Source organism: Camelina sativa, chromosome 12 (genome assembly GCF_000633955.1).
Source record: "Camelina sativa cultivar DH55 chromosome 12, Cs, whole genome shotgun sequence".
NCBI lineage: Eukaryota > Viridiplantae > Streptophyta > Magnoliopsida > Brassicales > Brassicaceae > Camelina > Camelina sativa.
In genome coordinates, this window is record NC_025696.1 from 7,940,743 (window position 1) to 7,956,800 (window position 16,058).

The window sequence follows — 16,058 nt, forward strand, 5'->3', positions numbered from 1 at the left end:
AAGAGAAAGAAAAAGCTCCCACTTAGTAGAAGAAACAGTTTATAGCTTTTACGTCACGCGTAGCAAACACACCACCCCTGGTAAAAAGTGGTAAGTGACATCTTTTTCATATCAAATAAAACTTTTTTTTTTCTTTCTACCATTAAAATAAGCAAGGAAACAATACTCTCATACAGTTGTAAGCGTGCATGCTTAAATTCCAAAGTAAATCTGAAATTTTCTAAAACCGGTCCTAGGTTTAGTTGTTAATTCAGTTCGAGGTCACAGTATATAGCTGAGGGGTTTGGTTAACCGATTAGTAACCAAAGATTAGAAAACCAAACCGAGCAAAACCAGAATGATCCAGAGGAGGTGAATAAAGCAAAAAAAATTAACATATGATGATTACCCGCAACTGCAAGGGAATTAGGAAAGAGGAGAAAAAAAAAAAAAAGACTCAAACTTTAAGAAAAACATCCTCATCGTTTTGTGTCCATCGAATCGAAAGCTCTTCTTTTTATCTTCGTATTCAATTCATTCTTGAGAGGAGAGAGAGAGACAGAGAAGAGAGAGGAGCATTGGAGGGAGAAACACACCATTCCTTTCTTAAAAATGGAGTCTTTTCACCAGATCGAGGGGACGAGGAAGATGATGATTTCTGGGTTTTGATTTGTATTCGTGGGAGAAAAAATTCGATTTTTTTGAATCAGTAATCTCATTGTTGGTGTGATCTTCTGGGTTTGTTTTATGGATTGCTGATTCTTGTTCTGATGGGTCGTCTTCTCCCGTCTTATTGAATCTGCGTCTGGGTTGAGATTCTAATTAGGGTTTCCTTTTTGGGTTCGTGGTTATTAATTGATGGAGCCTCGTGTTGGAAACAAGTTTCGCCTTGGCCGGAAGATTGGTAGTGGCTCCTTTGGAGAGATCTATCTCGGTTCGTCACTCTCCCAATTTTCTCTCTTTTTCTTGTTTGGTATTCACAAATTCGTATTGGTGGTGCTCCTCTCTTTAACATTGTTGTTAACCTGTGATTTTTGTACAGGTACTAATATTCATACCAATGAAGAAGTGGCTATCAAGCTTGTGAGTTCTTGTTTCTGAGTTTGTCACCACCTGTTTTGTTTGATCATGTTCAGTATGTTGATAGCTGAGGATTGAATCTCTTTGTTTTTTTTTTCTATTTTCCAGGAAAGTGTGAAGACAAAGCATCCACAGCTGCTATATGAATCCAAGTTATACAGGATTCTACAAGGAGGAAGTAATGATTCTTATCTTCTAATAAATCTTTATTTCTGATAATGGGTCTGTGATTCTTGTTCTGTTTCTTATGACCTTTCTTTTGCATTTCTACTTTGGTAGCTGGTGTTCCGAATGTGAAATGGTTTGGTGTGGAAGGGGACTACAATGTTTTGGTGATGGACTTACTAGGACCGAGTCTTGAAGATTTGTTCAATTTCTGTAGCAGGAAACTTTCATTGAAGTCGGTCCTCATGCTTGCAGATCAAATGGTAGTACAACCTCTTTGTCTTCTTTATGTGACTCCTTTCTTTCATTTGCTCGTTTACCTTTCAGTAAAAACTGACTTCTTTTCTTCCTTTGGTTTTTTTTGTGTTAAGATCAACCGTGTTGAGTTGTTCCATTCAAAATCTTTCCTTCACCGAGATCTCAAACCAGACAATTTCCTCATGGGCCTTGGAAGGCGTGCCAACCAGGTTTATCATCTTATGTTGTAACTATATCCTTCTGGTCTCATTTTACTTCTGGAGACATCGTTGGATTGATTACGTTTATTCATTCTCGAAGGTATACATTATCGACTTTGGTCTTGCTAAGAAGTACAGGGATAGTACAACGCATCAGCACATTCCATACAGGTGAGGCGATATCCTTGTATTAGCTTTTGAATGTTCTTTCCTTTGAATGCTCTTAAATTTTCATATGTTTCCCATTTGCAGGGAAAATAAGAACCTGACAGGAACTGCGAGATATGCTAGTATGAACACTCACTTGGGAATTGGTAAGCTCGGCAAGACCTGCTTCATATCTATGTGTTCTAGTTGCTCTCCTAATGTGTTTTGGTATCAAGGTTTGATACTCATCTGCTGTTATTTGTTTTCTGCATTGTGAACCCTAAAGAACAAAGTAGAAGAGATGATCTTGAGTCTCTTGGTTACATCCTTATGTACTTCCTCAAAGGAAGGTGAGTTTATGCTACATTGCCTAGCTTCATTTTTGACCCCTGACACCTTCATTGTGATGACGTGTTGAATATCTTGGTCTTTTAGTCTTCCATGGCAAGGGCTGAAAGCTGGAACCAAAAAACAAAAGTATGAGAGGATTAGCGAAAAGAAAGTTTCTACATCCATTGAGGTAATTCCTTTTTTCACAAGTATGCTGCTTTTGACTCTCATTTGTGTTTCCCCTTAAGATGATTCTTATATGATCGCGCCTTGCAGGCATTATGTCGTGGTTACCCGTCTGAATTTGCATCCTATTTCCACTACTGTCGGTCACTTCGTTTTGATGACAAACCAGATTACGCTTATCTCAAAAGGATATTTCGAGATCTCTTTATACGTGAAGGTTTGAGATTTTTCTTCCCTCTGAACGAGCCAGTCCACAATTTCATTTCCTAAGAGGATTTCATTTCTCTGTTGCAGGGTTTCAATTTGATTACGTGTTTGACTGGACCATCTTGAAGTATCAACAGTCACAGCTAACCGCACCCCCATCTCGTTCCATCGTAAGTATAATTTAAGCTTCTTGGTTACTCTATCACTTTTGGATGTGCATTTTCTGATCAGAGTCTCATCTGCTGCAGAATCCGGCGGTTGGAACTAGCGCCGCCTTGCCTCCGGGCATTTCTAACATGGATAGATACACAGGTAAAGTTCCCAGATGTGCACTTTTCACTCAAAAGTAATTCTCAATCCTCTAACAGAAGATATAGTATCCACCTTATTGATTTGTTGTTCATTGTGTTATCCAAGGCGAGGAAGAAGGGAGACCGCATATGGAATCCTCTCGACGGAGAGTTTCAGGCGCTCTTGACAACTCTGCGAATCTTTCAAACCAACCGACTTCCTCAAGTGCTAGAGACTCCATGGTATGAATTGCTTTGCATTTGTGGATATGAGTTGGAAGAAGATGTGACTTTTGTGGCGAAAAGTATTCAACTTTGCTCAAATTCGTTTTTTTGGATGTAGATGCCGAGCTCCTCGTTGTTTGCACAGTCAGCAGGATCATCGAGGAGAGTAGCAGCGGTAAGTAGCAGCCGGGACAATTTCCCGGGAAGCGAGGAGTTTCAGAGAAGCCGTGCAGGTGACGTCAGCCGTGGTGCGATTCCAAGGAACTCTCCGGTGGAGATTGCGAAGAGGTCTTCTTCATCCACAAGAAGACACTACGAATCAGCCATTAAAGGCATAGATAATCTTCAAGTCTCCGACGAACACCACCCCCACTGAGATACAATAATTTGTACTCTACTTGGTCAATGACCATTCTTTTTCTTTTTCCTTTTTCTATCCATGACAGACACTACGAAAATTTGAATACAGTTTGATTGATCCACTTGAAACGCAGTAGTCTACTCTACACTCTTCTTCACTACGATATCAAATTGGTAGGGGGACTATATTAAATATATATAAATATTGGGGTTTAAACGCAATAATTAAATATAAAGATGAAGAAATGCAATATTTTCAAGGCTGGTTTTGCAATTTCATCCGATACGGTTCAGCTCAATTCATCCGATACGGTTCAGCTCAATTCATCCGTCACACAGTCTTCGTCTTCGGCTTCTCCTCCTTGAGGAGCTTACTCACTGGAGCCCTAAGGTGACGATTCCCGTAATTGGAGTTCCTATTCGACAAAATCATCGGTGAGTTTTACGCTGCCGTCTTCATCGTCATTATCCGTGAGATCTATTTTGATCACCGATGTTTTGTTTTTTACGAATTCGCTTGCCTTTATTTTCATATGGGAATAACGAATCCATAGTTAGAATGCTCAATCGATCTCTGGTGTTTGTGGTTTGAGCTTCAAATCGATTCCGATTTAGCTATGGTTGTAGCTAGGTGGTAGATTTGACAAAATGCACTGATGATTTGGTTTTTGATTTCTTCTCTCATAGTTTCATTACTACTTACTGTTAATGCTAGGAAATGGGAGACGACAATTCACCTCCGAAATTTATGAAAGAACAAGAAGCTGATCAAAATGCTGAAGCAAACGCATTAGCTGTGGAAGATACTTCACTGGAAACTATAGTCAGACGATTCCAAGACTCCATGTCGGTGGAAAAAACGCACAAGTTCTGGGAGACTCAACCTGTTGGGCAGTTCAAAGATATCGGTGACACGAGTCTACCTGAAGGTCCTATTGAGCCTGCAACTCCGTTGTCTGAGGTCAAGCAGGAGCCTTACAACCTCCCTGCTGCTTATGAATGGACCACATGTGACATGAAGTCTGATTACATTTCCTCAGAAGTTTACAACCTTCTTAAGAACAACTATGTTGAGGATGACGAGAATATGTTCAGGTTCAATTATTTGAAGGAGTTTCTGACTTGGGCTCTTCGTCCACCTGGTTATTATCAGAGCTGGCATATTGGAGTCCGTGCCAAAACTTCGAAGAAGCTTGTTGCTTTCATCAGCGGTGTGCCAGCTAGGATCAGGGTGCGTGACGATGTTGTGAAAATGGCGGAGATTAATTTCTTATGCGTTCACAAGAAGCTTAGGTCTAAGAGACTTGCACCTGTTATGATTAAGGAGATTACGAGGAGGGTTCATTTGGAGAATATTTGGCAAGCAGCTTATACTGCAGGGGTTGTACTTCCGACACCAGTTGCTACCTGCCAATATTGGCACAGGACTTTGAACCCTAAGAAGCTCATTGATGTCGGATTTTCAAGGCTTGGTCCAAGAATGACAATGAGCAGAACCATTAAACTGTACAAGTTACCAGATGTGCCAGTTACTCCTGGATTCAGGAAAATGGAACCCTGTGATGTCCCTGCTGTAACACGGTTGCTCAGGAATTATCTTAGTCAGTTTCTCGTTGCGACTGACTTTGATGAGAATGATGTTGAGCACTGGCTTCTCCCAAGAGAGGATGTTGTGGACAGTTATCTTGTAGAGAGCCCGGAAACCCATGATGTTACTGACTTCTGCAGCTTCTACACTCTTCCTTCAACAATTCTCGGCAACCCCAATTATACAACACTGAAAGCTGCATATTCTTACTACAATGTGGCCACCCGGACCACTTTTACTCAGCTGATGAATGATGCTCTAATAATCGCCAAACAAAAGGGTTTTGATGTATTCAATGCATTGGATGTCATGCACAATGAGAGTTTCCTAAAAGAATTGAAGTTTGGTCCAGGAGATGGGCAGCTTCACTATTATCTCTACAACTACCGTTTAAGAAACGCCTTAAAGCCATCGGAACTTGGTCTGGTACTCTTATGAGCTCGCATATTGTTTTCATGTTCAATTAGAATCAGCAAGTTGGAGTTTTGGGTTTTTGTTTTTCATATCTAATGTCAACAGTTGTTACCTCTCTTATTTCCTCTAAACCCTTTCCCCAAGTCTCATGAGATACTGATGCTTATCTAATGTTTTGGCAACGTAGAATTTGAGATTTCTGCAAATTTAATAGAAACAGTTCTCAGGTTTCTTGTCATTCTTATGCCATTTCATCTGTTTTTTATGGTTTTGCTTTTGTATTCTCCATGATCTCTCTTAAGCTTTATTCTGCTCTGTTTTGTTTCTAAAGCTACATGTTACAGGCAGCAGTGGAAAAGCCATTCAGCTGGCATGTTGGTCAAGTCTTCTCAAACTCTTAACTTAACATTTCTCTCGCATAATAATTGATATTTATTTGTCTTTATGTCCATAATTTAGAGAGGACTCATAGCTCTCATATCAATTTGGAACGAAGCGCGGCAAGCAGTAAAGCTCTTTATTTGGTTGATCGTTTTCTAGTGCATCCCACCATTTCTCATAACAGTAAACTGTTGGCAAGTTCATTTGGACCGTCTCCTGAAATGGCAGTTTCTTCACTTTGGGGCAATTTGTGATGACTAAAGTTTCTAGTTTCTGGAAAGACAATTGAGATGGAAGGATGCTTCTTACTTCTGGGAGATCCCTAAATGTCAAAGTCTTCAGGGCTGGAAATGATGCTGGATCGTCAACAGATGGACTCTCGTGTTCACTTATCAATTCCTCTAGCTCTCTGCAGTCTAACAGGTCAATCACCTCTAGCTTTGGGAGCTGCGAAACCCATGAGACGTTCTTCAGCTTGTGGCAGTGTGAAATGTTAATGCAACGGATATTCCGCAGACACTCTTTGCTTACAGAATTTCCCCACACTCTGCTTAATTTTTGGAGGCTGTTTAACGTCAGAACCTCTAGACTTGGAAGCCAATCATTTTCGACATCTGTGGGTGTGACCAGGTACTCCAAGTCATGGCAACTTTTTATGCTAAGTCTTCTCAAGCTCCTACCATGGTTAGCAAGTGATGGGAGATTGAGGTAAAGGAGACCATTGCACTCTTCAACATGCAGATGCTGTATGCAATTATGCAAGGCGCCAACCTCATAGAGAGTTTTCAGGGTCTCCAGTGAGAGAACAGTGATACCGAGTGTGGTTAGATTCTCCAAGCATTCCAAGTCCGCAAACCCAAGTTCTTCTACTACATCTTCTCCAAAGCTCTGCAGTTCCCAACCAGCGTAACTGTAATACAAGTTCAGAACCTCGAGCTTGCTCAACCAACATATGGCATCTCGTGGGATCGTCTGGAGAAACTGAGTTCTTTGTAGGTCCAGATGCTTCAGCTTTCTAAGATTCCCAAGCTCTTGGGGCAATACACTTATCTTTGTTCCTGACATAGACAGATGATACAACTCCACCAAATTTTTAATAGACAACGGAATCTCAGTGATACTTGTGAAAGACAAGTCCAACACCCTGAGAAAAGGCATATGCCTGAAAAAGTCTGTTGGAATCTTCTTCATAAAGCTGTTCTGTTGGAGCATCAGTGTTGTCAGATTCGGGCATACAGGTTTTTCAGGCAAGGTTTGGATTCTGTTATCTAACAGTGAAATCACCAACGCTTGTTGCCAGTTTTCTGCTTTAGGGGCATCAGTTAGTCCCATGCTAGGCTCTACTAAGATCAGCTCCTTATAAGTCCCCTGTTCAGATGCCATCCACAGTGCAAAGCTTCTGACCACATTATGCATCTTCACCTGTGTTTTCTCATCCCCTGTTTCCAACAAACACGCCGCTTTCAGATCCCCAATCAGAAAATATCCCTTGTAAATGGTATTAACGCCACGGGAACTGGTGAGAAACCCTTCTCCGACCCAGTACTCAACAAGCTGTTCGATCTCTATAGAATGTTCTTCTGGGAATAAAGCGCAGTACAAGAAACAAGACCGGAGCAGATCACTCTCGAGATTGTCGTAGCTGAATTTTAAAAGGGCAAATACATAGTTCATACCCTTCATTTCTGCTGGAAATCTAGTCAGAACTTCACTAGCGTGGATCCACTCTTCTTCGGTCTCTCTGTGAGCCATGGCTCCTCCTAAAGTGATCAATGCGAGTGGCAATCCTCCACATTTACTCACTATAATCTCAGCGTGCCGGCGAATCGACGGTGACTCCAAGATATCTTTTCTCCCAAGTTTATCACAGAAGAGCTCCCACGCGTATTGCTTCTCCAGAAAGTCCACTCTCAACCTGCAATCCGCACCCATAATGTTGCATAATGCCAAAGACCGTGTTGTGAAGATAACCTTGCATTTGTTTTCCCTGTCAGGTCGAGGAACTCCGGTTTTCTGCAAGTCTATCTCTTCCCAGGCATCATCGAGCAGCAACAAGAACCGTTTCTGTTTCAAAGCTCTGTGTATCTTCAAAGCTCTTTGTTCCCCGGTCTCCTTCTCCCCCCAAGATAAACCTATTTGCGCTCCAACAGCTTGCTGAATTGTGCACTCGCCGAATTCCCTGGACATTGTAACCCATATCAGAAGATCATACTGATGGCCTTTTGTGACCAGCTCGTTGTTAATGCTCTGCATTAAAGTTGTCTTCCCAACCCCACCGGGTCCATAAACCCCTATGATTCCTCTTTCTTCTTCTTCACTGAGTAAATCCAAAACCTGTTCTATCATCGTGGTAATCCCGACCACGCACTTGATCGGTATCTCCCTAAAAGTCACTTGAATTGACCCGCCATCTGTTTCTATATCTTTGGAGCGTTGTCTCAACTCACCGATGGACTTCAGTGTCGCAGAAACCTTCTTGCACAGTTTGTAGTCAGCACAACCGAGGCATCTCCGTTGCATATTCGTCGGCTGTTCCCGACGTCTAAACCTCGCTAAAATTGAGGCTGTTTTAGTCTCCGTTTCTTGCACCACACTAAGCCACTCTCTGGCACGATTTGAGCAGCTTCGTCCCTCAAGATCGTCCTGTTGGATCCGTAAATTCAGATCATCACGTATGGCCTTCAAATCACCGATGGCTGTTTCGAGTTCAGTGATGGCTTGTCTAAGATCAATCTTAACTCCTCTTCTCTCTGCCATATTCATAGATTCACACAACCCCTGAACTAAACCCACTAGTAGGGATGAGATGAAATCCATTTCGATGATGTCTTGCTGTTTCTTTACTTTGTCTAATCTAATAGTTCAATTATTAGCTTCTCATGGTGACCGATCTGCTCATAGAGAAGATGAGGTTTTGTTAGTTGACTCATAAAGTCAAGTCAACGGTAATAATTCTGAACTCTGAAGTGACTTGGTCCAAGAAACCATGAGTCTATTTGAACCTTTGCTTAATCCTTTCCTGGAAACGTTCAAGGCCCGATAACAGGTTGGCCCTCATAGTCTTCTAACAGGTTTATATTGGTCAACAATTCCAAATAGATCTAAGACATTGATAAAAGTCCTCACTATGACTATGAAGGTTCATTTACGTTGTGATGGTGTAATGAGATTGTTGGCTCATAAAATATGGAAAATAAAACAAAAAAACTGAAGAGTTGATCAAAATAAAGAAGGGAAACAAGAGAGTGTTGTATGTTGCATATGAGAAAGAACTCATCAAGTAGTATGTTTCACCAAAAATGGGAGGCATCGAGAACTTGAATGGATGTAATCATATACCACTTTACACCTTATTTAATGGGGAAATAATAATATAGGTACCGATCATTTAGTTCTGCTTTTTTGGGGATACTTGTTAAAAATACCACTTTTTAAAAAAATATTTTGGATATACCATTTTTCGAAAAATTTATGGATTTTACCACTTTTGAAAAGAAAAAAAATAAGTATTTTCAGTTTTTTTTAAAATACAATATGTACTTAATACCAAATACTAAACCCTAAAAACAAATAGAACCCGACTAAACCCAAACATAACAAATAAAACACATGTTTAATCAAATTTTTGTAACCTTAAAAGTGGTAAAATCCACAAACTATTCAAAAAATGGTAAAATCCACAATAACCACTCCAAAAAATGGTTTTCTCATAATTGATTCGTTTTTTTGTGGTTACAAGTTGAACAACCCTACTATGCCCCTTAACCACTTTGCCCTCAATCGCAAGGAAAGCTTAACACATATAGACATCAATGTATTAACTTTAACTTTGCATGTTGTAATAACTTGTAAAAATAGTAGATGATTGGTTCATTGTATTTGAGGTAGGTGTCTTGAGGGGTATTTTGTCTGTTGTACATCATCATCATCATCTAAAGCCCACTTTCACACATTTCCCTATTTGAATAACAATAATATCATGACACACATTGTCCAAAGAGTACAGCACAAGTGGCATCTCAAAACATATGGAAACTTTGAATATATACTTCTTTCTTTCTTATCTGTCTGTTGCAGAATCCATCTTTGAGATATTATACTGATTTAAGAAAGAAAAAAAAAAAAAAAAGAGTTTAAAGACAAGATATTTACGGAATTTAATGAGGACGAAGAAGAAAATAATTTTTTTTTAAAAAAGAGGTTGCTGTCTTTGTCAGTGCAATGAACCTTTTCTATTATTTATCAAAACAAAAAAATTTGTTCTTCTTCATCTTCGGCCACCCCAACCCCAACTAACACATCTTAAACCGTACACGTCACCCTCTCTGGTTCCCAAAATCGGACTTTTTCTCCGGTGTACGTGTCGCTCATCCACCGGTTTTTTTTGGCTGGTAAAAACGTGGGTCCCTGTTTAGATTATTCATGTTCTTTCTTTTTGGGTCGTTGCATTATTTATGTCCATTAATCTGTCCATATAAATTACAATAGTAGGAATCATGTTTTTTTCTTTTTTTTTTTTGCTTTCTAATTTATATCGCGACAACACGTAAATTATGTTTTCTATTATTTTCTCTGGTCAAATAAAATATAGAGTATATATTAGTTTGGTCCAATTAATGGACTTCCATGACCTTTGAATCTCTTTTTCTTGTATGACAAAATTGAGAGAAAACAATATTATATTTTGGAAAAGTTTATATGATTATTAACATAATTATTTATATATATTTGAACGACTAATCTTTTTTTTTTTTTGTCTGAAACTACAAAGACCAATTTTTCAGATATTGCAGTTCTATGGCTATATATATATATATATATATTGTATAGATTAAAAACAAAAAAAATATGATACAAAAAATTTAGGTTTGTTTTGTCCCACATATAATTTGATGAATAGAATACTACTGTATAAAATGGTTTTGGTTTCCTATGCTAAACAGATTACAAACAATGGTTTTGGTTTTAAGTTTGACCAAAAGCAGTTTTCAAAATCAATAATTTTTAAATTATTAGACGAATAATAAGAGGATTCTCTTTAAATTATTATTATTCAGATATTTTACCGGTGGTCTTCAATTGTTTGAGAATATAAAACGCTCACTTCTTTCTTATCTCTTTGTATGGATTAAGAATTGTTCTTAGACTGAAAATGACATAAAATTTTAAAATTTTTATTTAATGTTTGTATGTTTTTTATTAGTCTAATGATTAGAAGCTACGAATAATGCTTTGATGTGTATTTAAAAAACTTCTATTTGTGAAGAAGATTAAAAATATGACAAGATTTAAAACTCCGACCACGACACGTCATTTAATGAAAGTCACCTTATGAAAAATATTATAAAAAAATCAATTAAAACTGATGACCTAACTAAAGTTAAAAAAAGCAAAAACATATTTTATTTTGTTTTGACAAAACAAAAAGGAAAAGAAACAGAAATGGAAAAACGAAGCATGTGTCTTTTTATCATTTTAATAGATTTTTTATAATTTCAAGAACGAAACATCTCCCCTTATTACAAAAAACTATACTAGTATAAACCAACAAAATAAATAAATAAAATAAAAAGAATAGCTCCTTTATATTATATATAAGTGTACGTACATACATAAATAGTAGATTCGAAGCAATTGTTGCATTAAGCATTTTAGCCTACCCCCCCCTCATTATTTTTCCTCTTTCCTTTGTCTTTTAAATCTGAAAGAAGAAGAAGAAGAACACAAACCAAGTTTTTCTTTTTATTCAACTTTTTAGGTGTATGTAATCTTCTAATAGTCATAGATAGATGAATCTAGATATCTCGTTATAGTTGGGAATTAATTGCAGAGAGAGAGAGAGCGATAGAGATCGATCGAGGAGGTTACAAAAAATCATCATTTAAGAGGTTGTAATGAATTACCCACAATCCAGGATACCCCCCCTTCCTTAACACAACAAAATTCAACTCCTCCCTTTTCTCTCTAATGTGTTGTGATTTTCCCGGGAAAAATCTTCATGCGCTTGTTGTCTTTGCTTTCCCTTTTTTCATAAGAGTCATGTGTTTCTTGTCTTCCTAACTATACCTTCATCTTCAGTTTTGTTCCATTGGAGCTTATCTCTTAATAGATCACCACACACAAAAAGATCAAACCTTTACCTAAATTTTTCAATAATGGAAGAAGTATCATCATCGATCGCTGGACCTTTCAGACCATTCTCCGAAACCCAGATGGATTTCACAGGGATCAGGTTGGGTAGAGGTTACTGCATCAGCAGCAACCAACAACAATACTCAACTCAAGGAGGCTCCGAGAACGGAGGAGATCTAACCTCATGCTCTGTTTCCGCGTCTCACGGTTCTGAATCTAGGAAAGTTTTGATTTCTCGGATCAATTCTCCTAATCTAAACATGAAGGAATCAGCAGCTGCTGATATAGTCGTCGTTGATCCAATCTCCTCCGACAACAACAACGGCTCAGATGTTCAGAGGGAGAAAAAGATGATGATTAGCAGAACAGAGAGTAGGAGTCTGTTTGAATTCAAGAGTATTCCTTTATACGGTGTGACTTCGATCTGTGGACGAAGACCTGAGATGGAAGATGCTGTCTCCACCATTCCTAGGTTCCTTCAGAGCTCTGATTCGTTACTTGATGGTGGTCGTTTTAATCCTCAGTCAACTGCTCATTTCTTTGGTGTTTACGACGGTCATGGTGGTTCTCAGGTAATAAAAAAGATGCGATCTTTCGATTTGGGTTTTTGTTAATTTTGTAAAAGAGTCTTGATTTTGGTTATTGGTGTTGTTAGGTAGCGAACTATTGTAGAGAGAGGATGCATTTGGCTTTAGCGGAGGAGGTAGCTAAGGAGAAACCTATGCTCTGTGATGGTGATACGTGGCTGGAGAAGTGGAAGAGAGCTCTTTTCAATTCTTTCTTGAGAGTTGACTCTGAGATTGAGTCTGTTGCCCCGGAGACGGTTGGGTCAACGTCTGTGGTCTCCGTTGTTTTCCCGACTCATATCTTTGTTGCTAACTGCGGTGACTCCAGAGCCGTTCTTTGCCGTGGCAAAACTGCGCTTCCTTTATCCGTTGACCACAAAGTAAGCTTATAGAGACTCAAGATCTATAGTTAGATTCTGTTGTGTTGTGCTCAAGATGTTTAGTTTGGGAGTTGTATTGTTATGTGTGTAGCCGGATAGAGAAGATGAAGCGGCGAGGATTGAAGCCGCGGGAGGGAAAGTGATCCAGTGGAACGGAGCTCGTGTTTTTGGTGTTCTCGCCATGTCAAGATCAATTGGTAAGCTTTCTTTTATGTTTCTTCACCCTAAAGCTTTCTTGAAATAGAAACCTTTTTTTTTGCTTACAAACATTGTGACATTTGCAACAGGCGATAGATACTTGAAACCGTCCATCATTCCTGATCCGGAAGTGACGGCTGTGAAGAGAGTTAAAGAAGATGACTGTCTGATTCTTGCGAGTGACGGGGTTTGGGATGTAATAACGGATGAGGAAGCGTGTGAGATGGCGAGGAAGCGGATTCTCTTGTGGCACAAGAAAAATGCGGTGGCTGGGGATGCGTCGTTGCTCGCGGATGAGCGGAGAAAGGAAGGGAAAGATCCCGCGGCGATGTCTGCTGCTGAGTATTTGTCGAAGCTGGCGATACAGAGAGGAAGCAAAGACAACATAAGTGTGGTGGTGGTTGATTTGAAGCCTCAGAGGAAACTCAAGAGCAAACCCTTGAACTGAGGCAGAGAGGGTCCTTTTTCTTAATTTTTTAAAAATGAATATGGGTCTCTCAAAAAATATTTACTATTAATTTGTGCTTATTGTTGTTAAATTATTATTTTTTTTAACTAACAAGCTTTATGAGATAATGTAGCTTAATGTGTTAAAGCTCATTGTCTTGACGTTCTAAAACAGCCCCTTGTATTTTTCCTCCAGGGCTAATTGTAATATGGTTACAACATTCAATAAGATGTAGTATTTTTACGAAAATTGAAAGATATATTACTGTCTAAACACACAAATTGAAGTTTGTAGATTAGTCTTTTATAAAGTCAAAACATGTCGTAGATTTTGTCTTTCATGAGATCTATTCTAGTGGATATGAACTAGAACTTGGTGGTAAAAAAAGATTTGCTCAAACTCGGTTCTTCTAGTTAGCAAGTGGGGGAATCAAAGATCCTGCGTTGGTAAAGTAAGCGGAGAGATTTGCATCTTCAAACATATTCACGAACTTGTGTTCCTATTCACCAGAAAAATTGCAACAATACACAAGTCGTTAAAAGTGGTATATTAGTAGAAGAAAGACACACAAGAGTCTTTGTAAGATTACGCACCAGAAGCTCCCTTGCAGATTTTCTGTCTCTTGGATCTTTCTGTATACTACACATGTTAAAAGCATCATTTCAAATGGCCTACTTGTTACAGAAAAAAAACAAGAATGAGATGAAACGGTTTGAAAAATTATTTGTGGTCTCACCATTGCGAGATGAAGGAGCAAAACTCTGGAGAAAACAGATGGGAAGGTGCACTAGGAGGTGCAGTTTCAACAATGGCGTCCACGAGCTCGTACACGCTACTCCATACCTTCTTGTTTTCTGGAGGAGTATACGGGAATTTACCCGTTGCACATTCGAGTAAAACCAGTCCTAAGCTCCATATATCGCTCTTGCTACTGTACAAACTTCCACTTCCGTTGATTCTCTCTGGCTGCAAAACATGGTAATACCGTATAGTTCATATAAAACTTCTTAAGTCTCGAAACTGAGTAATGTGCCTATTACTGAGTGTTATGAGGTGAATGGAGAAGACTTACAGACATATAATGGTATGTGCCCACAAAAGAATTAGCTAGACTGCTCGTGCTCGTCAAGATCTTGCTGACACCAAAGTCTGTGATCTTGACTTCACCTCTATGATTGATTAGCAAGTTTGAAGGCTTTAAGTCTCGATGAATGATTCGCCTGTCATGGTGAATATAGCAAAGACCATGTAGCACCTGCGTAATATATAGTAGAGAAGAAGGAGCTTTAGTTATGTGCTTTTCTTACAGAAGATATAAAAAAATAGAAACGATGTTTAAAGATTTAGCGTAGAGTACTCGCTTGCAGATGGCAGCGAGCATGTTTTCAGGAACTTTTTCGACTTTCTTTAACAAGTCAGCAAGGGATCCACCATCCATGAACTCCAATATGATTGAAACGAGACCGTTATGGTAGAAAGACTGATAACATGAGACTAGATATGGACATTGAGAGCTCAAGTTTATCCTAAGCTCCTGAGAAATCGCTTTACATGTTGATTCTTCTGTGTTCACTTGAATGACCTGAAAACATAATTATGAATCTTGAGAGAAGAAGAGATGGATACAACATGTAAACACCAAAACATAATGGAATATGGAATGGAACCGGACCTTGAGAGCGAAAAACTGTTGAGTGAGTTTGTGTTTAACCAACTGGACATTACCACTGTTTCCTTTGCCAATGACTTTGATCACTTCTAGATCTCCCAAACTCAGTTGGTTGTCTAATGGCTCAATAGGAGGTGGCTGTATGTAGCAAAACAAAAAAAACATAAGAGAGGAGAGTGAGATCTCAAACTTCAAGAAGCATCAAAGAACAAAACTTACAGCTCCAGGTTCAGACTGAGACACGATCTGGATTCCATCTTTGTTCACTCTAAGGTCTCCATCCTTAAATGTTCCACTTTGTGTTCTATTTAATTTTTACAATGTCAGAATAACAATCACTATAGTCTAGTGGAACACTGTAGGAATCACTTAATGGTGTGAACAACAAATCCTTAAAAACAGAGAACAGTGAACTCTTCTGATTCACCAAATTTGATGTAAAGTTTAGAATCTTAACAAGAAATCTAAAATTCAAAAGGGCAGGATCTGAATAAACATTAGCAGATAATTGCCCTAATAAAATAAAGAATCCAAAGAGAGAGAAAGAGAGAGAGTTTACAAGAATTTGGAGATGGACTGTTCAGGAGGAGGGAGAGAGATGGGATTAGGGATGAAGCTGCCTCTGTTCATGTTAACTGGTTGTGAGATCAAAATCGTTGAAACAGAGTAGCAGATAAACACACACAAGGTCAGAGATCAGAAGGATAGAGATTAGAGGAATGACGAACAGTGTAGCACATGACAATGAAGAAGAAGAAGAAGACGAAGACTTTATTGGTAGTTGACTTGTCCTTGACTCATCTCTCCCCCCCTTTGAATCTTCTTCTTCCTTTTTTTTTTTTTTTTTTTTTTTTT

General features: G+C 38.8%; 5 protein-coding genes across 5 annotated transcripts; 3 read left to right on the forward strand and 2 right to left on the reverse strand.

Annotated features, from left to right (window-relative positions):
• LOC104730802 (casein kinase 1-like protein 1) lies at nucleotides 401-3,568 on the forward strand. Its single transcript, XM_010450023.2, has 14 exons — nucleotides 401-913; nucleotides 1,022-1,062; nucleotides 1,168-1,237; nucleotides 1,339-1,487; nucleotides 1,596-1,691; nucleotides 1,783-1,853; nucleotides 1,935-1,996; nucleotides 2,116-2,179; nucleotides 2,265-2,349; nucleotides 2,436-2,562; nucleotides 2,640-2,722; nucleotides 2,801-2,864; nucleotides 2,970-3,085; nucleotides 3,186-3,568. The coding sequence occupies exons 1-14, from the start codon at nucleotides 838-840 to the stop codon at nucleotides 3,441-3,443; spliced, it is 1,362 nt and encodes a 453-aa protein (XP_010448325.1). The 5' UTR covers nucleotides 401-837; the 3' UTR covers nucleotides 3,444-3,568.
• Nucleotides 3,704-5,678, forward strand: LOC104730803 (glycylpeptide N-tetradecanoyltransferase 1-like). Its single transcript, XM_010450025.2, has 2 exons — nucleotides 3,704-3,862; nucleotides 4,143-5,678. Exon 2 carries the CDS (start codon nucleotides 4,146-4,148, stop codon nucleotides 5,451-5,453), a length of 1,308 nt encoding a protein of 435 aa, XP_010448327.1. The 5' UTR covers nucleotides 3,704-3,862; nucleotides 4,143-4,145; the 3' UTR covers nucleotides 5,454-5,678.
• Nucleotides 5,816-8,853, reverse strand: LOC104733290 (disease resistance protein RPS2-like). The gene has a single exon (XM_010452877.2). It carries the CDS (start codon nucleotides 8,625-8,627, stop codon nucleotides 5,910-5,912), a length of 2,718 nt encoding a protein of 905 aa, XP_010451179.2. The 5' UTR covers nucleotides 8,628-8,853; the 3' UTR covers nucleotides 5,816-5,909.
• Nucleotides 11,433-13,719, forward strand: LOC104730804 (protein phosphatase 2C 56). The gene is made up of 4 exons (XM_010450026.2): nucleotides 11,433-12,514; nucleotides 12,598-12,888; nucleotides 12,980-13,085; nucleotides 13,176-13,719. Exons 1-4 carry the CDS (start codon nucleotides 11,966-11,968, stop codon nucleotides 13,532-13,534), a joined length of 1,305 nt encoding a protein of 434 aa, XP_010448328.1. The 5' UTR covers nucleotides 11,433-11,965; the 3' UTR covers nucleotides 13,535-13,719.
• LOC104730805 (mitogen-activated protein kinase kinase 1) lies at nucleotides 13,800-16,043 on the reverse strand. Its single transcript, XM_010450027.2, has 8 exons — nucleotides 15,763-16,043; nucleotides 15,423-15,507; nucleotides 15,207-15,341; nucleotides 14,892-15,116; nucleotides 14,607-14,789; nucleotides 14,271-14,500; nucleotides 14,128-14,173; nucleotides 13,800-14,033 (listed from the first exon to the last, which is right to left on the reverse strand). The coding sequence occupies exons 1-8, from the start codon at nucleotides 15,831-15,833 to the stop codon at nucleotides 13,944-13,946; spliced, it is 1,065 nt and encodes a 354-aa protein (XP_010448329.1). The 5' UTR covers nucleotides 15,834-16,043; the 3' UTR covers nucleotides 13,800-13,943.